The sequence below is a fragment of the Chlorocebus sabaeus genome, chromosome 17 (genome assembly GCF_047675955.1).
Source record: "Chlorocebus sabaeus isolate Y175 chromosome 17, mChlSab1.0.hap1, whole genome shotgun sequence".
Classification (NCBI taxonomy): domain Eukaryota; kingdom Metazoa; phylum Chordata; class Mammalia; order Primates; family Cercopithecidae; genus Chlorocebus; species Chlorocebus sabaeus.
The window spans coordinates 60,299,175-60,324,895 of NC_132920.1; the positions used below are offsets into that span (position 1 = coordinate 60,299,175).

A 25,721-nucleotide genomic window follows, 5' to 3' on the forward strand; every position below is an offset into this window, starting at 1 on the left:
GGCCGGGCGCGGTGGCTCAAGCCTGTAATCCCAGCACTTTGGGAGGCCGAGGTGGGCAGTTCACTTGAGGTCAGGAGTTTGAGACCAGCCTTAACAACATGGTGAAGTACCGTCTCTACTAAAAATACAAAAAATTAGCTGCGTGGGGTGGCGGGCGCCTGCAATCCCAGCTACTCGGGAGGCTGAGGCAAGAGAATCACTTGAACTCGAGAGGCAGAGGTTGCAGTGAGCTGAGATCGTGCCACTGCACTCCAACCTGGGTGACAGTGACACTCTCTCTCAAAAAAAAAAAAAATAAAATATTTAACAGACAGGTATGCCAGGCTCCCTTTATAGGTGACCAAATCTTCCTCTTACACATGTAAGAGATGTGGCAGGAAACAGACAACAGGTATGGGTCAGTGTTAATGCCAGGAAGCAGGGGGAACATCTTAGTTCAATAACTGAACAAGAATTTGGATCCAGGTACCCAGCCTTTGTATTCTCCCTGGATGACCTTGTGTTTTTCTTAGAGTGAAGACAGAAAACTATTTATAGACTGGTCAAGTGTGTTTGTGGCTGATTTAGGGCTAAGACTAGGGAAACCAAGGCAGAAACTGCATTACTTTTTTTTTTTTTTTTGAGGCGGGATGTCATTCTATTGCCCAGGCTGGAGTGCAGTGGTGCGATCATGGCTTACTGCAGCCTCCACCTCTCCAGGCTCAGGTGATCCTTCCATCTCAGCCTCTTGAGTAGCTGGGACTACAGGCATGTGTCACCATGCCTGGCTAATTTTTGTCCTTTTTTTTTTTTTTCTGTAGAGATGAGTTTTGCCATGTTGCCTGGGCTGGTCTCAAAGTCCTAGGCTCAAGTGATCTGCCTGCCTCGGCCTCCCAAAATGTTAGGATTGCTGGTGTGAGCCACTGTGCCTGGCCAAAACTGCATTACTTCTAATCCAAGTTAGAAACAAATGGCCCAGTAACAGAAAATGTTTGAGGTTTTGCATTTGAGACCTAGGGTGTTAGGACAGGGCATCTGAGGTATAGACATACAAATCCTCCTTTGATCTGCACCAAGATTAAGGGTAGTAGGATGAGCGCATGCTGTCTAAGTGGGGATATACCAGAGAGGTCATATAGCTTGTGGGTGAAGAGCACAGGCTCTGGTGCTATAGTAACTGGTTGAATCTTGGTGCTGCTATTTACCAGTCCTTTTTCTTCTCTGACTTGGTTTTCTCATCTGCAAAATAGAGAATATAATAGTATTACCTCATAAGGTTGGGAGGCTTTAATAAGTTAGTACATTTTATAAAGTACTTATAACAGTGCCTAGCATGTAGTAAATACACAACAAATATTAACGATTATTATTACTTGTTACCATTCTAGCTTTTGTATGAGATTTGCAAATGATGATGTATAGAGAGAACACTGGATTCCATCCCCCAGTACCCACTTGAGTTGTTCAAGTGTGCTACAAATATATGTAGAGTAATGAGTTATAAGAACTTCAGTAGTATAAAGCTAATAGAACTTGAAGTACTAGAGTCTTATTAAAATGAGTAAGCACAGATTTGTGTCCAAATCTTCTTTTCGTGCAGTCTGAGGAGGTTAGGGATATGTGTAAATAATTGCTAAACTGACAGCTACTGGAAGAGCCTGATCATGAGCACTTTTTACATTTGAATTCAAAGGGTAAAAGGGGAGGTTCCTTTAAATTTAGTTATTTTTTAGCTTTTAGAGGACTAGATTTGTGATAGTATAAGGGATAATAGAGTGCTGTTGATTTTTATCCTGGCTAAGATTAATAGTCTAGTTGTCACTTCTGTGCCTAAATGTCTCTAGAATCTGTCCATCTCCTTTCAGTTTCATCATCACTATTCTACCTTGGGCTACCATGATTACTTATCCAGTCCATTCTTTTTTTTTTGAGACGGAGTCTTGCTCTGTTGCCCAGACTGGAGTGCAGTGGTGTGATCTTGGCTTACTGCAAACTCCACCTCCCGGGTTCAAGTGATTCTCCTGCCTCAGCCTCCCGAGTAGCTGGGACTACAGGTGTGCACCACCACACCCAGCTAATTTTTGTATTTTTAGTAGAAACAGGATTTCACCGTGATGGCCAGGCTGGTCTCGAACTCCTGACCTCGTGATCCATTCACATTGGCCTCCCAAAGTGCTGGGATTACAGGAGTGAGCCACTGCGCCGGCCCATCCTATCCATTCTTCACCCTGAAGCAAGAGTGCAGATATAATTACTGTTGTCTATACTACAGCCCCTCCCCAACTCTTTAGCAATTTCCTATTAATATAATGTGAATGTTCAAAATTCGTAACAAGTTACATTAAGCTCTGATCCCTGTTTACCTCCCTAGCCTCATCTCTTACCACTAATCTGTAAACTCTACGGACCAAGCATGTGAACTTCCTTTAGTTGTGAAAACGTTTTTTCCCTTGACCTTGGATACTCTTCCCTACATTTCATCTAATTCTGACTGATCTGTCATGTATTAGCTTAAACAGTTTTCTTTCTGGGACATTTCCTTAAGTTTGGCTTAGAAACCCATCCTCTGTGGGCTTTTTTTTTTTTTTTTTTTTTTTGAGACAGAGTTTCGCTCCTGTTGCCCAGGCTGGAGTGCAGTGGTATGATCTCAGCTCACTGAAACCTCTGCTTTCTGGTTTCAAGCGATTCTCCTGCCTCAGCCTCCCAAGTAGCTGGGATTACAGGTGCCCCCCCCCCCCCCCCCACTCCTGGCTAATTTTTGTATTTTTAGTAGAGACGGGATTTCACCATGTTGGTGAAGCTGGTCTTGAACTCCTGACCTCGTGATCCGCCCGCCTTGGCCTCCCAAAGTGCTGGGATTACAGGCATGAGCCACCGCACCCAGCTTTCTCTGTCAGAGCACTTGTACTTGAGGGTTATCACCCGCCTGTCTTGCAGTGGGCTCTAAGTCTTCTGAGAGCAAAGGACCCTGAATGTGGTGTTTATTACCTAATACAATGTCTAGCCTATAGGAGGTACTTAATATATGTTGGTTGAAAGAAGGAGTAAATAAATGAAGCACCCTAGAAACTGTTTGGCCTTTTGAATGTTTATTGTAAAGTTTAAATTCTCAGTCGTTTGTTCTTAGTTTGTGCTAGCAGCTTCATAAAACGGATGGATCAAGCAATAGTGTGCATTTAGCAAACCGGGTCCACAAACTCAAGATTCAAATCACTTTTGGCTAATTGTGTACTTACGGACATCTGATTGATCTTGTATTAAAACTTATTAGGCAGACTTTGAGTGGGAAAATAATCTTGATTTGGCAGATGCTGGAGAATAGTAAAAAATAGAAAAATGTGCAGGTTGGTGAGATTTCCCAGATTCAGTGTGTGGTGTATCTCTAAAGTTCAAAATCCTTCAAGAAAGTTGCTGGTGTATGCTGAATGTCAGAACAGGAGGGATGTTTTTGTTTAACACCTAGCACGGCTGCAAACTAGATGGTCTGGAATTTGCAAGTAGATTTTTTAGTTTTATTTCATCTTGAAGCTTTCATGTGGGTTTAGCAGTTATTCAATGTAATTGAAGTCAATGTAGCTAAAATTGCATATTATTTTTGAAGTGTTAAGAATGAAAATAATGGCCGGGCGCGGTGGCTCAAGCCTGTAATCCCAGCCTTTTGGGAGGCCGAGACGGGCGGATCACGAGGTCAGGAGATCGAGACCATCCTGGCTAACATGGTGAAACCCCATCTCTACTAAAAAAAAATACAAAAAACTAGCCAGGAGAGGTGGTGGGCGCCTGTAGTCCCAGCTACTTGGGAGGCTGAGGCAGGAGAATGGCGTAAACCCGGGAGGCGGAGCTTGCAGTGAACTGAGATCCGGCCACTGCACTCCCGCCCGAGACTCCGTATCAAAAAAAAAAAAAAAAAAAGAATGAAAATAACTTATTGTCTTTAAGAATGAGTATGCCAGTATTTCATATTCTGTATTGGCAGTATAGTGAAAATTAATTATTTTTACTATAAGTATTATATAAATAATAAAGATATTTAGGAGGGAGTATATATGCTTACAGCAAATAAATGTTTTGCCACCCGGGAGATCACCTTAGCTAGTATAGTGGATTAAAAATGGCCTCAAATTATTCGATATTTTCTCATTGAGAAGTGGGATCTATGTCACCACTCCTTGAATCTTAGCGGGTTTAAAAAATTATGGTTAAATATATGTCATATTTACTTTTTAAACTATTTTTAAGTGTACAACTTAAAATTTTTAAGTGTATTTGTCGTTAAGTGTATTCACATTGTTGTGCAGCCATCCGCATTCATCTCCAGAACTTCTTCATCTTCTTCAGCTGAAACTCATTACCCATTAAGTACTGACGCCTCACTCTTCCCCTGCCCACCTCTTGACGTGAGTGGGTTTTGACAAATAGAGTATGGATGGCAGCAGTGACAGAGTACCAGTTTCTGGGTATAGGCTTTAAGAAACTTGGGGCTTCCACTTTCTGTCTCTGGTACAGTCTTCAGAAGCTCTGGGATGCCATTAAGAATTCTAAGTGGACTTGATGGAGAAATCTGTTCTGAAACCTGGCAGTAACTAGTAATTGCCATGCTGGAGAGGCATGTTGACATTCCCACCTGAACCCAGCCTTTTAGGCATCCCCGTCAAGGTGCCATACACGAGAGTAGAGCCATCTAAGAACCTCCAGATTTATCTGTTCACCAGCTCCATACCTCTGGTAACTTCATTTGGTGCCACATGGAGTAGATTCATTGCCAGCAGCGCCCTTTCTGAATACCTGACCTCAGAATTGAGAGCTGTAATACAATGGCTGTTATTTTAAACTGTAAAGTTTTGGGATAGTTTGTTATGCAGTGATGGATAATTAGAAGTGGTAGCTTAGCTAGAGCTTCTGGATTCTTGAGTTTGAGCTGAAAATAACAGTGTATCCTAAATACCTCAAAACAACTGTACCATGATTTGGAAAGACTATATAAAATGTAATGAAAGATACTATTAACAATTAAATGATATGAAAAATGAAATTCTAATAATTAGTTGGGTGGAGAAGACAACTCTGAGGAGCTCAGATTACTTAGAAGGGACAGAAATGGGAAAATTATTGAGAAATGCTTTTCACCTTTCAGAAATTTGATTGGTGAATCTGCTTAAAAGTTAGCTGAGAAGTTTGTGGCTTTTTCATTTTGGAGAAGAGATTTGCCAGGAGTCTGAGAATCCTTTAAATTCTTCCAAAGACAACTTATTATGTTTAGGACACTGGAAAGTAATGTAATAAGGTATAAGGTATAAGGTATAAGATAATAAGGTTGATTTTTTATGTGGTGCTCTTAGCCCCTTAAAGTTTGCCAAAATTTAAAGCAGACCAAGTTTAATGAGTGTACTTCATAGCATAGATTGTGGACAGTCCTTTCTGTTTGTGGAATTCAATTTAGCTCAGATGGTGAATACCAATATGTTCAGAGTACTGTGTAAGTGCTATGGGAGATTTAAAAACACTTTCTTAAGTAGAAAGAGGTATAAATAAATGAATAAAACAATCATAAGTTACTATAGACACTACATTATACAGGCTTCTTAATTTTTGTGTGCCATTTCTAAATGGTTGCAGATTTTTCTCCTTTTATTTTCAGCATTTAATACTTTATACTGGCTCTTGATATATGGAGTTTGGATTATGGAAGGTAAGGGGGAGATTTTAATTCATATGGAAATCTATGGAAATTATTTCTTACTGAAAAACTGAAAATAGATCAAATAAAAAATACAATTTTGTAAGTCCAGGGAAGCGGGACAGTTGAGGCCTAATAATACCCTTTTGTGTGGGCAGACAGATTTGCTGCTATTATGACACTTTGCTTAAGGAATGGGAGTATCATGGTTGAATGCAAACCTATACACAGCTGTTTGAGTTTGCTGCACAGCTTTCTGGATACCTTAAGCTGTATTACTTTTGGATTGTAATGATTTTAGTGGAGGCAAGAAACAAAGTGAACAAGATAGAGCATCAAAATTCTCTTTTAAGTTTCCCAAGGCTGCTCTTATTTCTCTCTACAAAATAGAAATAATAATTTTGCCCTTTTTTGATAATTCAACACTAGCAGTGGCAAGGAAAGTGTAGATAAGAACAAGTGATATATTTTGAGTAAGTGATCAATGTCAGGATCTTTACAGAGAACAATAGAATGGATCTAAAATGAATGAATTCAGTGTTTTCTCTTTTTTTTTTTTTTTGCAGTTTTGGGGGGCATGGAATGAAAATGGCTACCTTTAGGTACGGTAGGAGAACAGGCTTTGGAAGGAGAGGGTATTTTATTACAATGTGAATAAAATAAATATTTAGAACGTTACAAGAATGATGGCTGACACCGAGAGGTTCATGTTAATGTTATAGGTTTCTCAAGGCGGATAGGAGCTCTTATCTTGTATTTCCAATGTAGAGGAATAGAAGGAAGTCTATGGATTGATGGGGCGCAAAAGAATGACCCTTCAGCAGTATACATAGTGCTGCTTCCTGTCACACTCTAGTGTTACAGCACTTATAAACTGGATGTCCCTTCTGAGGATACTACCCTTTCTGAGTGCCTCGTGGCCTCTTCCTATATTTGACTCCATGTTTTAAGTGCAGATGAAGCACTTGGACACTGTGGCACTGTAAGTAGGATTAGAACTGTGATTTAGGATGGGGTATAACCAAGGGGAGGAAGCTTGATGGACCTTGAAGTAAGATAAATGTCTGAGTAGCCTCTTTCTCCTTCTTGATGCAGGGCACAAGAAGATGAGATGAGATGGTTGGGAAACACTTTTTAAAGTCCCTGTCAATGTTGAGAAGTGGCTTGAAAGGGGCTTTAATCTCTCAATCCCTTCCCCACCAAGATACTCCAAATTAACGCACAATTGATAAAAAGTGTGCTTTCTATGCAAATGTATCTTTTAAAATAAGTCCCCTAGCAAAATTCTACTCCTAAGCACATCCTATGTAGAAATTCTGGAACGACTGTTGTCCTTTATATTGTTTTATAGCCAATATTTAATAAATGCTTTATGTGTATCCAGCATTATGTTGTATGTTATGGAAGATTTGAATTAACATGTTTATAGTTGAAGAGAGCAGGAAAAGACCGTTTTCAGGAAACAGAACAAGGTAAAATAATCTGATGTCAGAATGTTTAATATGGTCTACAAGGGTTATGGTTATAGGGGGTTAAAAAAGTGGGCATTGCCATGGACTGGATTAATGTAGGAAGGTATCGTTGAGCTGACAGCTGTGAACAGCATCTTAAAAGATAAGGCAGAAAGGAGGTGGCAGAGATACTTGAGTGGATGGAATGTCATGTGCTAACTGCAACTTTAAATGTCTGAATAATTTTCTGAGGAACTAAAAATATTGAATTGGGTCAACAAATAGGACACCTTTGTCAAAGCCATAGAGCTGACTTCTAATATTTTCAGTTACAAATATATATACTTGAGCATCTTTTAGAATAAACACCTCCCTTCCCTTCACCCCAGGTAAAAAAAATAGCTGGTATTCTACCATCCATATGAATTTGAAATATATGATAGAAATACAAATTTAGTAGCACCTGACTTATTAAAACTTAATTGCCAAAGATTTCATTTCCTATGGTCTATAAGAGAAAATTGCTGCAAATCAATTAATTTTTTTGGAATTTATTTTTCCTTACTCTTAATTCATTTGCCATTTGCTTGAATAAACATGGTTGCATCAGTGGTTCATTTGACTTGAAGCAAGTTTCTCCCTTTCCCCTCCAGCTAAAGAAAGCCATATTTTTTTTGTACTATGCTACTGTTAGCTGCTTGACTTGGAAGACTTCAGTTATCATTATATCTTTCATGAATCAGAGTCTAGCTGCCTCTCTTTTAATGATCTTGAAAATGTCCAAGATGCTGCATAGTTTAGAAATGTAGAACCAAGTTAAATCGAACAGTTTTCTACTGGGCTACGTTGTAAAAATGGGTAAGGGAAATTACTTCTTTTTTTTTTAGAAAACATTTGCCAGTTGGAGCCTCAAAGAAGATTGAGTTTGAGAGGCCTTTAATTGTGCACTGAAAGGTTATTGCAGAAGATAACATAAGGGAGATGTCATAAAAAAGAAAATTTGAAGCTCAGTAAGAGAAAGCTGTGTGAAAAAATAGGCATTCTGCCAATTAACTGGGTGCTTGAAATAAATAGTTTGGAATTAAAGAAACAGTTGCAAATTTCAAAGACTTGATCAGTTTAACTTAATCATAGGGAAACTGGGGCGGTGGTGGGCACAAATTTCCGTTGTGAAAGCATGCTTACTGCTCATTAAACTTTTGCTTATCCTTAAATATTTACTGTTTATAAGGTTTAGTAATATAAGAAAGTTTGTTAATCTTATAATTAATGTTAAATTATTGAAATAAAATTTCAACTACATTTGGGTAAAAGTGAACTTAGGAGTTCAGTTGTGAACTATTGACTGTCTCAGCAGTTATTATTTCCCAAACTGGACAAAGTAGAGTGTGTAGAGGGGAGACCCAAGAAAATATATAAATGGGTCTCCTCATCTACTGAAGAACCATGACACAATTATATATGTAAGCAATTAGTAATAAAAAAAGTCATATGTTTATAAGTGTAAAGGAGACATACAAGAAAAGATTAAATGTTCATCTTTCCATACATGTCTGTCTTCATGTTGCATTAGTTTCAAGTGCACTTGAAACTATGTTTTATTACTATATACTATGTTTTTTTATTTTTTTATTTTTTATTACTTTTTTAAATGTTTTTTTTTTTTACTTTTTTATGTTTTATTTTTTATTACTATATACTTTTTTTATTTTTTATTGCTATATACTATACCTTTTCATCCAAAGAAAAAATAAGAGATTGTCTCCTTTATTGAAAGACATTTTTGCTGGATGTAGAATTCTAGGTTGGCATGTACTTTCTTTTGGCACATTAAGATATATCACTCTGCTGTCTTCTGGCTTCTCCTCTTGCTGTGGGGAAATCAGCTGTTAGTCTAAATGTAGCTCCTTTGAAGGTAAGATAGCCACCCTGCTCTTAGTCTCCTTTTAAGATATTCTATTTAATTTACTTCAGTTTGATTTAAATACTCTGTTGTCTAGGAGTAGAATTCTCTTTATTTATCCTGCTTGAGTTTCACCAGGCTTCTTGAATATGTAGATTGGTGTCTTGTATTATTTCTGGAAAATTCGCATCCATTATTGCTTTTAAACTTCCCTCTACCTGTTGTTTCTCCTCTCTGTCGGGGATGTTAGTCAGCTGTATTTTAGGTCTTCTTAGTCATTTACTTTTCATCCTCAGGTTATGTTTTTCTTCTTTTTGTTCTTTCTCTGCTGAGTTACAGATTATTTCTTCTGAGCTGTTTCCCAGTTTGTTATTTCTCTATTCTGTTTTGTCTGTTCTGCTCCCATTGAATTTTGAATTTTTACTGTTGTAATTTCTTTTGTTTTTTTTTTTTTTTTCACATCTGCTATGTTACTTTTTATGGATTCCTATTCCTTGCAGATATTTTAATATTTGCTTTTCTTTTTCAAATTTGTTGTAGGCTGCTTTTTAATCTGTCTGATAATTCTAAGAGTTAAAATCTTTGTGGTCTGTTCCTATTGTTTGTGATTGTCTCTCACCTATGTTGCCTTATTTCCTTGTGTGGCTGGTTATCTGTAACTGGTTATTGCCCTCCCACGGCCTTTTTTCAGGACATTTTCAGGGTGAATGTGCTCTCCTCTGAGAGGTACTGTGTTTGCTTTTGCCAGGTTTCTGGGACTATTACTTCAGGGGTATTATGTCAGGTATTAAGTCAAGGACACTTTTAAAATCATATTTAGGATTGTGTCTTTCTGACCCATCCACACCATGTATACTTTGGGTGGCCACAGCTTCTGAAAAACTTCGTTTTTCTACCTTTTTCTTTTCCTGCTTTGCTCAGTGACAAGTCAGCTTGCCCTTCGATCTTATGTGGTTAGGAGAGAGATGGTGGGTCAATTCTAGTTCACTCTTTCTCTGAGGATGTTATCGTTTGGGGCTCCACTTTAATATAGGGAGGGCCTCTTGCAAGAGCCTTCCACTTGGCCAGCCTAAATCCTTGTCTTTTGCTACCTTGCCCCTTGAGACTGAAGATCTGAAGTATGAGGAGATGGCATTTACTAATGTCCTCAGAGCAAAAATGGCTTTAGTTCTCCTGGGTTTGCCTCAAAATTTGACCAGCATGTTCCCTTTTAAACTAAATATTTGTTTAACAGCATTTTAAAAATGCTGTTAAGCTAATACTTTTAAGTGTTTTGTCCATCATTTTTGTTGTTTTCAGTGAGATGTAGATCTGAATAACTTAAGAAATCAGAAACTGCTAATAGCGTGGAAGCCCATCTGCTCCTGTGCTGTTGGTGATGTTGCAAATTGTTGCCCTCTTCCCTTAACATGTTCTGAGCCTCAAGTCAAGACAGATTACTGGGCTGGAGAGGTGATCGTCTAAAGATTTATAAAGATTTTTTAAAAATTTAAGTTCAAATAGCTTCTTAAATTATTATATCAAATTAATAGAGAAGTATTATTTTCTAAAATTTGTTTAACTACCCTTGTGCTCATCTGGAGAAACTGTCAGGAAAGATGATTTTTATTAAAGGCACTGCTGTTACATTCACTCAGGCATGATTCTGTCGTAACTTCTTGGTGTTTCCTTTCTGTCTTTCTTAATTGCATGTTTTCCCTCCATCTCTGTCACAGTGCCAATTCTAGGACTGCCTTATTACTGCTTGTTGGTGTAGCAACTTCTTAACTGTTCTTTAATTATTAGCAGAATTGAACATTATTTTGTGTGTATGAATTTTTGTGCCTTTTCATGAATTGATCTGTTTTTTTATCTTTTGATGAATTTATTACATCTTTTCATTAATAATTTTTAGTCTTTTGGGGTTTCATCACACAGAATATTTATTTTTCTCTTATTCTAAGCTTTTCTGTATTTCTTCAGTTATATTGAATATTGTCACTTTCCATAGTTGTATATTTCAGTCAGTAAACATTTCATCAGGTGTTGTGGTAAGAACTGGGAATATAGGCTGCATGCAGTAGCTCACGCATGTGATCCCAGCACTTTGGGAAGCCGAGGCAGGAGGATTGTTTGAGCTAAGGGGTTTGAGACCAGCCTGGGTAACATAGACCCAGTCTCTACAGAAAATTAAAAATCACCTGGGCATGGTGGCACATTAGCACGCCTGTAATCCCAGGCTGCTTGGGAGACTGAGGCAGGAGAATTGCTTGAGCTTGGGAGATCAAGGCTGTAGCGAGCTGTTCTAGCCTGAGCAACACAGTGAGACCATATCTCAAAAAAAAAAAAAAAAAAAAGAACTGGGAATATAATCGTTATGACACATTTACCTGTGCTTAGGTTCATATGTTAGTGAGGGAGATATAAATGCTTATAGCATTGTACATAAATAATATAACAACTATATCTTCCAGCAGACAGGTATGTACAAGCATGGAGGTGGGAGTAACTATGCCTGAGGAAATCTGGTGAAACCTAGCAGAGGTAATATGTTAGCTGCATAGAAATTTTCCGGTAGAAACACCGGGTATGGAAAGACATTTCAGATATGGGGAATATTTGTAAAGTCATAGAAGTGAAAGAAAGACAAGGTGCGCTATAGGAAGTGCAGATAGGTTGGTATAATTGGAGGGCAAAGTATTTTAGAAGAAGAAAATTGAAACTAGAAAGAGTTTAAAAGGGCCTGGGATAAAAAGGAACTCTGATGGACACAAAGAGCCTGTGTAGTGGGGGATAATGGAGTAAGCGAGCAGGAAGGACACGGAGGTGTGGTCGGGGAAAATGTGTGAGGGTAGGGGTGATGCGTTGCTTGTGAATTGTGCTGTGATCCTGGGAGTGGACTGCACAAGTGGAGTGTGAGTGGGTCAGAGGATGCCAGCGACTGTGTGAAACTAGTGTTGACTGGATCATCCATATGGGTGTAGCAGTCTATTTGGACAGTGGCAGGAAGGTGGATGTTATGATGTTGACAAGATTTGGTTTTGGACTGTGCATGTTCCAGGTTTAGTACTGAAAGTCCCACATCCTGAGAAACCTCTCATTCTTGGACAAACTGGGATGGTTGGTCACCATAATGAGATACCAGAAGGATATGATGAACTTGAGGCATTGAAAGGTAGAGAGCAATAATCTGTAAGTGGGGAGGAGCTGGCTAGGGTGGAGGAAAAAGGAGGGAATAAGGTTATGTTAATTTATGCTAGCATGGTGTTCTCATGAGATAGCAAGGAGGTAGAGGTCGTAAGTTACCTGTTTTTATTTTTTTTCCAAAATATTTGTTTTCTTGTAGAAGAGAAGAAATATGCTTTAGTATAAGTAAATAATCTTTCCTTTTTAGTGTCAATTTTACTGTATTCCAAATGTGCCTATGCTGTTAAAAAAGAAACAGTAATAAAGTAACCAGACAATTGATTTTTATATTGATTAGCTTGGCAGTATTACTGAGACATCAACATACTAATTAGAATGTCAGGATATTAAATTATCATTCATTTTCTAACTTTTAATGTTTTGGATGATTATAAATGACAAAAAAATTTGTGAGTGAAGTACCATCCCATCCCATCAATTTTAGTTAATTAATTTCAGCCACACAGTGGTAATTATTTCCTTTTTTATTTTCTATTTTTGTCTCTTTGCTAAAGATTTTCCAATTAAAATTTTTTCCTATTATATGGCTCTCCTTTATACATTTAAATGAAGAAAGCACGTTGTAAGAATTGGATTACAGATAGAAAAAAAAGTTTAAAACTAACTTTTATTTTAGGTTGATAAATGTTTGGGCTATTTATCACTGTGTCAGAAATACCTCCAAACCTAAAACAACAATTCCAAAACCTAACATTAAAACTTAAAATCAAAACTTAATTCTAAAACTTGAAACAATACCCATCTTATTATATCTCACACTTTTGAGGGTTAGGGATTCAGACTGGGCTTACAGGGCAATTGTTCTGTTCCACATAGTATTATATATGGGGTTTCTTAGTTGACAACTAGTCTGGTCTAGGATGTCTAAGATGGCTTCACTCACATGCTTGTGCATATGTGAGGACTTCTAGAAAGCTGGACTCTGCTGGAAGCCTTTCCATGTGATCCCTCCAAGGAGGTGGTTGGACTCCTTACTTTGTGATCTAGGACTCCAAGAGAACGAGGCAGAATCTGCCAGTCCTCTCAAAAAATAGGCCTGGGCCTGGCAGGGCATCACTTGTTCCTGTCAAAGTAGTCACAGGCCAGGCCAGATTCAAAGGGAGGGCAAATAGATCTTAACTCTCAGTGGAGGATGTTTCAAAAACTTTGCAGCCATCTTTAATCTCCATGTACTCCAGATTGATGATTAGGTCACAGTGCATTTGGGAAACAAATTGCACTTCATAGTCACAATATTTGCTACCAATATGGAACCTATATTTATTTGAAATGATAATAATGGTATTCAAAATTATGATATTTGCTTTCAGCATTTGATCTATTCACAAAGTTTTAACTTCCTTATAAAAGAAATGATTCCTAATTGTTTTATTGTATGTATATCATACGTTTATTTTAGAAAAGCAGATTCTTTTCCTGGGATATGCTATTTAGACCAATGATGTATGTCAAACTACTAATGGACCTTAAAAAAAAAAAATACCCCTCAGGGCTTCAATCTGTAGGTCTGGGTGGCACCAGGAATCTGTAATTTTAAAAAGCTTCACTGGCAAATAATATACATACTTACTTAATGACCAGGGTCTAAGAGAGCTGTGTAGATTCAAATAGAAAACTCCTATCCAAGCTATTTATAAACATAATTGAATATTGTTGATTGGAAGCTTATAGAAGCTTAAATATCTGGAAAGCCTTATTTATATCTTTACTTTAGAGGCCAGTGTACTAGACTAGTGGTTCCAAAATAGCATCCCCAAGATGATCATTTGGGAATGTGGGAAGGAAATAAATAATTCAACATGTATTTTTAGTCTCATCCATTCTTCATTTTGGGGGTGGGTATGGCATGTTTTAAGTGCAGAATGTGTAGTAATACATGCATATAATTTATAAATATATATATATTTATATATATTTATAAATACATGCATATAATTTATAAGTGTTTTGGAAGTATGTGCTGAAAAAACTTTATTGATGACAATGTGTGATGCAAAGATGGAGATCACTATTCCAGTCAGTTTAGGTTATGCATTGGTAAAGACCCCCAAACCTCAGTGACTTATAGAAAGGTTTGTTCCTTGTTCATATTCTATGTCTTCATGGGCCAACTACAACCCTGCTGTGTGTCATTTTGACCCTGGACTCAGGCAGATCGAGTAGGCTCTGTATACTGGAACTTCACCAGTTGCTGTGGCAAAAGGAGAGAACTGGGCAAACTACATGCTCATAAAGCTTTTGCTTAGGAATGAAACACGTCACTTCTGCTCACATTTCACTGGCCAAAGCAAGTCACTTGGCTACGCCTTAGTTCAGCAGGTAGGGGGTGTGTGATTCTCCCTCAGTGAGGGACTCAGTACAGGGTGAATAGTAATACAGTCTACACAGACATCCACTACCCTTCTATTTACTGTGTAGAGTATTTGCCTCTCCAGAGCTGCTCCTTAATCTGCTTTCAGGATTTTGACAGAGTGAAATTGCCTCTCTCAGTTTCTGGTTTGATGAAGAATATAAAAAAGAAAAAGACATACAGCCAAAATCCTTAATTCTATTAGCAAGGCAGCATATGAAACAACATAATTTTGGAATATGGATATATAACTTTACCAAAACAGTTAAAACCCAGTGTAATTTTTACTTGATAAAAAATTATACCGGCCGGGCGCGGTGGCTCACGCCTGTAATCCCAGCACTTTGGGAGGCCGAGGCGGGCGGATCACAAAGGTCAGGAGATCGAGATCATGGTGAAACCCCGTCTCTACTAAAAATAGAAAAAATTAGCCGGGCGCAGTGGCGGGCGCCTGTAGTCCCAGCTACTCGGGAGGCTGAGGCAGGAGAATGGCGTGAACCCGGGAGGCGGAGCTTGCAGTGAGCCGAGATTGCGCCACTGCACTCCAGCCTGGGCGACAGAGCGAGACTCCGTCTCAAAACAAAAACAAAAACAAAACAAAACAAAACAAAACAAAAAAAAAAGTATACCATTATACTACCTACTACCATTTGAAACATTCAGGTACTGACTCTTGAGTGGGTGGATATGAATAATAGGGATTGAGATGTGAGGACTTACGAGTACTGGTGGCAAGAGCAGAACTTCAAAGCTAGAATGTTCAGAGTCTCTGTTGATTGAACATTAATCAGAGTGAAGGTTGAGCATCTCTAAAATAGTAATGCAAGTCACTCAAAAAATGTGTGTTTCATGTAGAGTCATTTGTTTATACATCTCTTTTTAGGAGGATGTTTACTTTGTGAAGCATACTACACCTTGATTATAAGATGTTGCAGTGATAACCTAGCTGGCTTTTATCAGTTATTTTGAATACTCCTATAGACCAAGACCTGTGTTAGTTTAATGAAATGACAAGTTTATAGAAACTGCGTTAGTTGCAGTAAACATTTCACTTTATTACTTGAGGAAAAAGCCTGAAATATAGAAACTAATCAAAATGTAAATTACAGATAGTAATAACAAGTGTTTACCATGTATTAAGGGTGCACTGTATGTTAGGCCTATTGTACACACTTTACGTACTTTATTTAATCCCAATAAAAGCTACATGAGACAGGTATGATTTTCTTCATTTTATCCCTGAAGAAACTGAGGTGTAAAGTTAACTAACCTGCTTAAGATTCAAAGACAGGTTTCTATGATTTTGAAAACTATTCTCTCTACTGGTTTACTCTGCTTTTATAATTGTTCCACTGTATCTGTTTTTACTTGTATTCTTTGTTAGTAGAAGCAGGAAGCCATTTAATCTTGTCTTGCTCTTTCAGAGAATGAGTGATTTTTTAGGTATGCAGCCTGTAATCTCATTTAGGAGAACCTAAATAAATGAAATATCCTTATATTTTGTCCAATAGTTTTTAAGGAGAAAGCAAGAGTAAAGAGAATATTCAAGATTATTTTAGGAATTTGAAATAATGAAGTCAATAGCAGTTTATACTAATTATTTGATAGTAAAGTTTCAGACAGTCATCTTACATTTTTCAATGAGAATTGTCTTATATTTTCCATTTCCATTTTGGTTACAACTAAATAGATAAATGAAGATTTAGAATGTGTTTGACAAATGGATGCATTTTTTAATTCACCAAAGAAAACCAGAATATTTATTCATAGCCCATGAAACAGGAAGTGACCTGAAATTTAGATCGAATGTGCATGATTTAGAGTGTATTTGCTTACTTTGGGCAAAAAGTTTAGAAACACATTGAATTCCTTAGAATTTTATCTATAACTTTTTTTTTTTTTTTTTTTTTTTAAGACAGAATCTCACTCTGCCATCCAGGCTGGAGTGCTGTGGTGCGATCTCAGCTCACTGCAACCTCTGCCTGCCTCCCAGGTTCAAGCTGTTCTCCTGTCTCAGCCTCCTGAGTAGCTGGGATTACAGGCATAGGCTACTACGCCCGGCTACTTTTTGTATTTTTAGTAGAGATGGGGTTTCACCATGTTGGCCAGGCTGGGCTCAAACTCCTGGCCTCGGGTGATCTGCCCACTTCAGCCTCCCAAAGTGCTGGGATTTCAGGCACGAGCCACTGCACTCGGCCCAGAATTTTATCTGTAACTTCTAATCTGAGCAAGACTAGATAGCTTTTATTCTTCTTTGGGTGGGGGTAGATTTCAATGAGAAGAAATATTTAATTAAACTCTAATTTTTATTTAAGTTCTTGAATTTTTTTTTTTTTTCCAAATTATATCTTATATATTTCTAAGGCAGAAGACTATTTGGAGAAGTAAAGTCTCTTGTAGCTAAAGTACTCTGTTGTGTGGCAGTTGAACTGTTGTATGCTTCCCTGGCATTTACTTGGTAAGCAGTTAATTGCTTACCAAGTTAGAAATAACTGTGGCATCAGTAATACAAATACTTGAATTTAGGGAAAGGTGAGATGCTGTATTATGCTAGGTGAAGTATTAGTGGTACTAAGGTATTGATGTGGGATTTGTTTAGTTAGAACCTAAAACAATATTAGGACAAACATCTGTATGTTCAAAGATACTAGTTTATTGCTGTATAAAAAGTGATTATAAAAGGATCATGACATGCTAACACATTGGCTTCAACTTCAGTTTTGCCAGATCTAGGCAAGATTTATTTGGGCAACAAACAATATATGTAATCAATTATAATTATTCTTATTAATGGTGGGGAACACAGAGATGTATATTAAAATTTTATTTAATTTCAGATAAATGTTTACTGGAAAAATTTGAAATATATTTTTATATTTAAATTGGATGCTTACTTAAAAAGCAATGAAAGACCATCGTGAAGACATGAAGATTTCTTCTCCTTTCACCCTATCTCCCCGATCAGTGTCTTCCTTTATTAATTGCTGTTTGAGAATTATAGCTTGGCTCTAAAACTTAAAATAGCTGCTTCCTCTCAGATATTCTCTGCAGTGTGTATCTCGTTGCCTGTTTGAGTTTCAGAGGGTTTCCCTCATGGAATGCAAAGTGAGAGGTAAATAGTCAATTAAGTAGAGAAGTTACTGTCAACCGAGATATATGTAAACAAAGCAAATACTAAAGCAAAATAATCTGGCTTTAGCTCTTAGGGAAATATTTGCTATTGCTAAACCTCAATTTAAATACTCTAGAATGAGTGTTGATTATCTATAATTTGTGCTCTGACCCTTTAAAATTTTTACCTATAAAACTTCTCATGGCATCTAGTTGTATTACATTTTTGGTTTCTGTATCTTTATCTTGTTCATCACCAAAGAGGAATTGAAGTGAAAGTTTCCAGTTGATGATTTTGTCTTCCATTGCTTTTAGTGTTACATGTTTGTTCAGCTTTCCTGCAAAGTAGTGTCTGTTTATTTGTTTGGAGACCACATGGCCTAGTGGATCTTAGCATTGGATAGACTTTGGTTGGAAATCCAGTTTGGTTTCTACTCGTATTAATTAGCTGTAAAACTAAGATAATATCCACCTTGTAGGGTTATTAGTAGGATTAAGTGAGATAGTATAAGTAAAATAGTTAGCATAGTAACTAGTAGATAGTACACATGGATTTCAATCATCATCAACTTTTGAATAATCTGCTAGATTGGCACACCTAAACTTCATCCTCTGCTGTATTTCAACTTTCATATAATAAATGGTGAGTGAAGTATTAAGCCCAGCATCTGATACGCTCCCTCCTCTCACCTCCCGTGCTCCCTCCTCTCACCTCCCACCCTCCAAAAGGCCCAGTGTGTGTTGTTCCCCACCAAGTGTCCATGTGTTTTTATTATTCAGCTCCCACTTATAAATGAGAACATGTGGTATTTGGTTTTCTGTTGCTGTATTAGTTTGTTAAGGATCATGGCCTCCAGCTCCATCCATGTCCCTGCAAAGGACATGAGCTTATTCCTTTTTATGGCTGCATAGTATTCCATGGTATATATGTACCACATTTTCTTTCTCCATTCTATCATTGATGGGCATTTGGGTTGATTCCATGTCTTTGCTGTTGTGAATAGTGCTGCAGTGAACATATGTGTGCATGTATCTTTGTAATAAAATGATTTATATTCCTTTGGGTGTATACCCAGTAATGGGATTGCTGGGTGCAGTGATATTTCTGCCTCTAGGTCTTTGAGGAATCCCCACACTGTCTTCCACAATGGTTGAACTAATTTACTCTTCCACCAGCAGTGTAAAAGCCTTCCTTTTTCTCCACAACCTTGCCAGTATCTGTTGTTTTTTGACTTTTTAATAATAGCCATTCTGACTGGTGTGAGATGATACCTCATTGTGGTTTTGATTTACATTTCTCTAATGATCACTGACATTGAGGTTTTTTTTGTTCATATGTTTGTTGGCTGCATGTATGTCTTCTTTTGAGAAGTGTCTGTTCATGTCCTTTGCCCACTTTAAAAATTATTTTTTTCTTGTAAATTTGAGTTCCTTATAGATACTGGATATTAGACCTTTGTCAGATGTGTAGATTGCAAAAATTTTTTCCCATTCTTTAGACTGTCTGTTTACTCTGTTGCTAGTTTCTTTTGCTGTGCAGAAGCTCTTTAGTTTCATTAGATCCCGTGTGTCAATTTTTGCTTTTGTTTCAATTGCTTTTGGTGTTTTCATCGTGAAATCTTTGCCTGTGCCTGTGTCCTGATTGGTAATGCCAATTCTAGGGTTTTCATAGTTTTAGGTTTTACATTTAAGTATTTAATCCATCTTGAGTTGATTTTTGTATGTGGTATAAGGAAGGAGTCCAGTTTCAATTTTCTGTGTATGGCTAACCAGTTCTCCCAGCGCCATTTATTAAATAGGGAAATCTTTCCTTGTTGCTTGTTTTTGTTAGGTTTGTTGATGATCAAATATTGTAGTCATGCGGTCTTACTTCTGGTTTCTCTAATCTGTTCCATTGGTCTATGTGCCTGGTTTTATACCAGTGCCATGCTCTTTTGGTTACTGTAGCCCTGTAGTATAGTTTGAAATCAGGTGGTGTGATGCTACAAGCTTTGTTCTTTTTGCTTAGGGTTGTCTTTTGTTATTGGGGCTCCTTTTTGGTTCCATATGAATTTTAAAATAGTTTTTCAAAAAATTCTGTAAAGAATGTCAGTGGTAGTTTGATGGGATTAGCATTGAATCTATAAATTGCTTCGGACAGTATGGATATTTTCATGATACTGATTCTTCCTATCCATGAGTGTGGAATATTTTTCCATTTGTTTGTGTCATCTCTGATTACTTTGAACAGTGGTTTGTAGGAAGAGGTCCTTTACTTCCTTTGTTAGCTGTGTTCCTAGGTATTTTATTCTTTTTGTGGCAATTGTAAATGGGATTGCCTTCTTGATTTGGCTCTTGGCTTGACTACTGTTAGTGTGTAGGAATGCTATTTATTTATTTATTTGTTTATTTTTTGAGACAGAATCTTGCTCTGTTGCCCAGGCTGGACTACAGTGGCGTGATCTCAGCTCACTTTACAACCTCCGCTTCCCAGGTTCAAGTGATCTTCCTGTCTTAGCCCACTGAGTAGCTGGAATTACAGGTGTGTACCACCATGTCCAGCTAATTTTTGTATTTTTAGTAGAGACGGGGTTTCACCATGTTGGACAGTCATGAACTCCTGACCTCAGGTGGTTCACCCGCCTCAGCCTCCCAAAGTGCTGGTATTACAGGTGTGAGCCACCTCACCCAGCTGGAATGCTAGTGATTTTTACATGTTAATTTAGTATCCTGAGACTTTGCTGAAGTTGCTTATCAGCTTAAGAAGCTTTTGGGCTGAGGCAGTGGGGTTTTCTAGATATAGGATGATGTCATCTGCAAACAAAGATAGTTTGACTTTCTCTCCTCCTATGTGAATATGCTTTATTTCTTTCTCTTGCCTGATTGCCTTAGCAGGAACTTTCAAGACTATGTTGAATAGGGGTGGTGGGAAGGGGCAGCCTTGTCTTGTGCTGGTTTTCAGGGGGAATGCTTCCAAGCTTTTGCCCATTCAGTATGATACTGGCTGTGGGTTTGTCATATATGGCTATTATTATTTTGTGGTATGTTCCTTCAGTACCCAGTTTATTGAGAGTTTTTAACATGAAGGGATATTGAATTTTATTGAAGGCTTTTTCTGCGTCTGTTGAGATAATCATGTGGTTTTTATCTTTAGTTCTGTTTATGTGATGAATTACATTTATTGATTTGTGTATGTTGAACCAACCTTGCATCCTGGAGATGAAGCCAACTTGATCGTAGTGGATAAGCTTTTTGACGTGCTGCTGGATTGGGTTTACAAGTATTTTGTTGAGGATTTTTGCATCAGTGTTCATCAAGGATATTGGTCTGATATTTTCTTTTTCTTGTTGTATCTCCACCGGGTTTTGGTATCAGGATGATGCTGACCCTTCTTCTGTTTCCCAGGCTAGAGAGTAGTGGTGTGATCATAGTTCACTGTAGCCTTAAACTCCTGGGTTCAAGAGATCTTCCCACCTCAGTCTTTTTTCAAAATTAACTGGGTGTGATGATATGTGTCTGTAGTCCTGTCTCAGTTGGGACTACTAGGTACACACCATCACACCCAGCTAATTAAAAAAAATTTTTTTTAGGTTGGGTATAATGGTTTATGCCTGTAATCTTAGCCCATTGGGAGGCCAAGCTGGGAGAATCACTTGATTCTAGGGATTTGAGACCAGCCTGAGTAACATAGTAAGACCCTGTCTCTATAAAAAATTTAAAAAATGGCCAGACATGGTGGCTCACACCTGTAATTCTAACACTTTGAGAGGGAAACGGGGGAGGATCCCTTGAGCCCAGGAGTTCGAGACCAGCCTGAGCAACATAGGGAGCTACCATCTCTGTAAGAAAAAATACAATAATATTTTAAAAATTTAAGAATAATTAGCTGATGCATGGCATCATACCATTGCATTCCAGCCTGGGTGAACAAACAAGACCTTGTTAGAGATGGGAGTTTCACTTAGTCGCCCAGGCTAGTCTCAAACTCCTGGCCTCAAGCGATCCAACCGCCTCAGCCTCCCAAGTAGCTGGGATTACAGATGCCAACTCCCGTGCCTGGCCATTTTTATATTTTAACCATTCTAATTGTCATGTAGTGGTATGTCATTGAGGTTTCCATTATGGTTTCAAACCCTGATGACTAAGGAGATTGAGCATCTTTTAATACATTTTTTGGCTCTTTAAGTTTTCTTGTTTGCAAAGTGCCCGTTAATGTTTTTTGCTCATTTTTCTATTGAATTGACTCTTTTTTGTTGTTTCTGTCTTGGCTGTTCTTGGCCCTTTGCATGTTCTTATACATTTTAGAACTAGCTTATAAATGTCCACACACAGAGGCATACACAAAAGCTATTATGATTTTGTTTGGGATTGTATTGAATCTATAGGTTAATTTGAAGAGATTTAAAACATTTACAATATTAAGTTTTCTGGTTGATGTTTAGGGTATCTCTGTTAATTAATTTTTCTCCAGTTTCTCTCAGTAAGATTTTATATTTTTGTTGGTGAAGGGCCTTGTACATATTTTGTTAGATTTATTCCGAGATCCTTGAGAGTTTTAATTCTGTTGTAAATGGTAGCTTAAAAAATTCGATTACTGAATTTTGTTGCTGGCATATAGAAATACAACTGGTTTTTCTGTATTTTTTTATTTTTTGAGACCGAGTCTCACTCTGTTGCCCAGGCTGGACTGCAGTGGCACGATCTTGGCTCACCACAACCTCCACCTTCCAGGTTCAAGCAATTCTCCTTCCCCACCCTCCTGAGTAGCTGGGATTACAGGTGTGCACCACCATGCCCAGCTAATTTTTTTTTTGGTATTTTTAGTAGAGATGGGGTTTCACCATGTTGGTCAGGCTGGTCTTGAACTTCTGACCTTGTGATCCATCCACCTCAGGCTCCTGTAGTGCTGGGATTACAGTTGTAAGCCACCGTACCTGGCCGGTTTTTCTATATTTGAATCCAGAAGCCTGACTCAATTAGGCCAATAGTTTTAATAATTTATCGTGGATTCTTCTGGATTTTCTAAGTATACTAAATCATATAATCTGCAAATAGAGGTTTTAGTTCTTCTTTTTCAATCTTGATCCTTTTTTTTTCTTACTTATATTTTTATTCATGGAGTCTCATTTCCTGGTGTGCTTTGTTACTGTTGTATGCTGGAGATTGTGTTTGGAAAGTTATTTGTGGACTATGTTGAAGCTTAGGAGGATTATATCTTTCTAGAAGGGTTTTCATTTGTCTTTTTTTTTTTTTCATTGGCCTGGGGTCATTGTCGATCCAGGACAATTTTAATTTAAATCTGGGATCTGAGATCTCAGACCCACTGGATAAGTTGAAAATGGGTTGCAGATCCATATGAAGGCTGATAAGGTTCTGGTTCATCCTCAAGTAATTGTTCACAGTTACAGGAATTTCAGGGGTTTCTTCCTGACTCCATTGAGTTTTACATTTCTGTGCCTAAATTTTGTCTGTTTCTAGAATTTTTTTTTCTTTTTCCTTTTTTTCTTATATAGGCCTATTCATCTCTGAAATGTCATTTCTTATATTCAACTAGACGTGTGTTTGGAACCTGTTTAATAAAACACAAATTTCATTTAGTGATATAAAACAGCACATCACAAAGGATTTTTGCACATTGCTTGATTTTAGGTCTTAGGGCAGGATATTTGTATGTTCCTGTAAGGGCTCAATGGGCTCAGGAATGTCATTTCTTAAATTCTACAAAATGTGTGTTTGGAACCTTTTTAATGAAAACCCAGGTTCCATTCAGTGATATAAAACAGCACATCAGAAAGCTTTTACTTTTTCTTCTTCTTCTTTTTTTTTTTTTTGAGATAAGGTTTTGCTGTGTCACCCAGACTGGAGTGCAGTAATGTGATCATGGCTTACTGCAGCCTCTAACTCCTGGGTTCAAGCAATCCTCCCACCTTAGCCTCTCAAGTAGCTGAGATTACAAGTGCATACCACCATAACTTGCTAATTTTTTAATTTTTTTTTTTTTTGTAGAGATGGAGTCTCACCATGTTGCCCAGGCTGGTCTCAAACTCCTGGACTCAAGTGATCCTCCTGCCTTGGCCTCCAAAAGTGCTGGGATTATAGATGTCAGCCACCATGCCCAGCCTTTTACTTTTAAAAAAACAAATCACTTTTTATAGTTTCCACTTCATACAGATTGTGCTTGTCTTTTATTTCTTTACACATGGTAATAGTTATTATCTGTAAACTTTGTGAATTCTTCTGTTGTTTTTGTTTGTGAAGTATAGTTTTATTCTATACCTTGTTATACAATACAATGTGCTTGACATTGTATTTGGAAATTTATTCGTAGGAATACTTTGAGGTGTACTGTGATGGTTCCTCCAGAGAGGATTTGAGTTTGCTTTTGCGAGGTGCCTGACCTTTTGAATCAGGTACTGCCTTAAAACAAGTTCAAGGCTTGGGATTTCCTGATATCCTACATTATTTGAGCAGGAAGGTCTCTCGTCAGATATCCCACTTTGTGTGCCTGACTTTGTATATTAACTTTCTGTGCTGTAAAGATGTTTTAAAAATTTTATCAATGTTTTGTTTTGTTTTCTTTAGGAGATTGACCTGAGTAATATAGCCTGTTTTACTGAAACAGCAAGTTCTACTGCAGTTTATTTAACTAGATACATGTTGGACATTTAGTTTTTTTTCTTTATTATTATAAATAACACTGTAATGAAGAAACGTTTTTATTTGTGTGCTTATCCTGTTATTTACTTGTGATTAATCCGGAAATAAAATAGTTACAATCTGCATTTTTAAAGGCTGTTTGATATATATTACCATGGTATGGTACACAAAGATTGTCCTAACAATGTGTATTCTAAATCTTGTTAACTTTTACTATTTTGATAGATGGAACATAGTACACATTATTATTTTAGTTTAGCATTTATTATTTTTACTTATAATAACTATTGGCTGTTCATGTTTTACTACTTTTGGGTTACAAAAGCTTACATACTGCCAACTAGGGGCTTACCGAGGCTAACTCACATATCAGATGATGTAAATATTTCCCTCAGTTTGTGACTTATATTTCATCTTCATTTACAAAACTATATATATGTTTTGGTCTTGAAGTTTAACGCTTTTATTAATCAGATCTATCAATTTTTTATAGAGCCATAATCAGTCTAAGATAATAAATTTGTAGTTGTTCCTAGAAAAACTAGTGTTTTAAGTCTGGAATTGTCTTATGTGGCTAGAAAATTAAGAAATAGTGAAACCACTCTAACCTCAATGAGGATATATTAATAAATTAACATAACTCGAATTAGGATAATGCTCATTTTTAGTCTATATTAACCTGAGTTTTTATTATCAGTTTTTTCCTTTTTCTCATTAAAATATTTTCTCTTTGTCTGCTACTGTTCGTTTGATGTATACCTTCAGAAATTGGCAGGGTTAAAATTTGTAAGAATATTCTATTTAGTTTTTTTCTGTATTTTGCCTTCACTAATGATAATGATTCAGATATCATGTTAGAAATGACTTGAGATATCAAGGTTTTAAAATTTTTAATAAAAGTAAACAGCATTCATTAATATAGGAAATCATTTTATTGAAACTGAATGAGGACTTCAAATTTTTATAGCAGCTTAAAATATGTTTTTTTAGATAAGTGATGAAGAGAAGACTCTTCGAGAACAGGAGATTACTGCCTCATCACCAAATCTGAGTGGATCTAAGTTGGTGTTCGAGTCCATTTATAAGGTATGTAAACATGTAAAATTCTTCCTAGGTTTTGTTAAATATGTCACATTGAGCTTTATATACATATTTAATTAATCCATTTTTATAGCCTCTCATCACCACAGCTATTGCGTCTCCTGCACAGATATTGTCCTCATTGCACTAATGGTGTGCCAATGTTCTCTGCTGGGCTGTCTCCTTCCACAGACGCATTCCCAACCCTGCTTGGGCTCTGACCTCCCACTACAGGCTGTTTTCCTAAAGGAAACCCTCCTCGCATTGTTTGGGTCCTTACACCCTGCACTGGGCTGTCCCTTGCCAGGAAACTCTCATCACCCATTTGGCCCAGGAAACCCTCATCAC

At 37.3% G+C, this 25,721-nt stretch overlaps 1 protein-coding gene across 2 annotated transcripts in view; it reads left to right on the top strand.

Annotated features, from left to right (window-relative positions):
* PRIM2 (DNA primase subunit 2) overlaps positions 1-25,721 on the top strand; it is a 312,787-nt gene that overhangs the window by 35,943 nt on the left and 251,123 nt on the right. For both annotated transcript variants that reach the window (XM_073006101.1, XM_073006100.1), the window contains exon 6: positions 25,284-25,379. In XM_073006101.1, the coding sequence (XP_072862202.1) occupies positions 25,284-25,379 (96 nt within the window). The remainder of the gene's footprint in view (positions 1-25,283; positions 25,380-25,721) is intronic.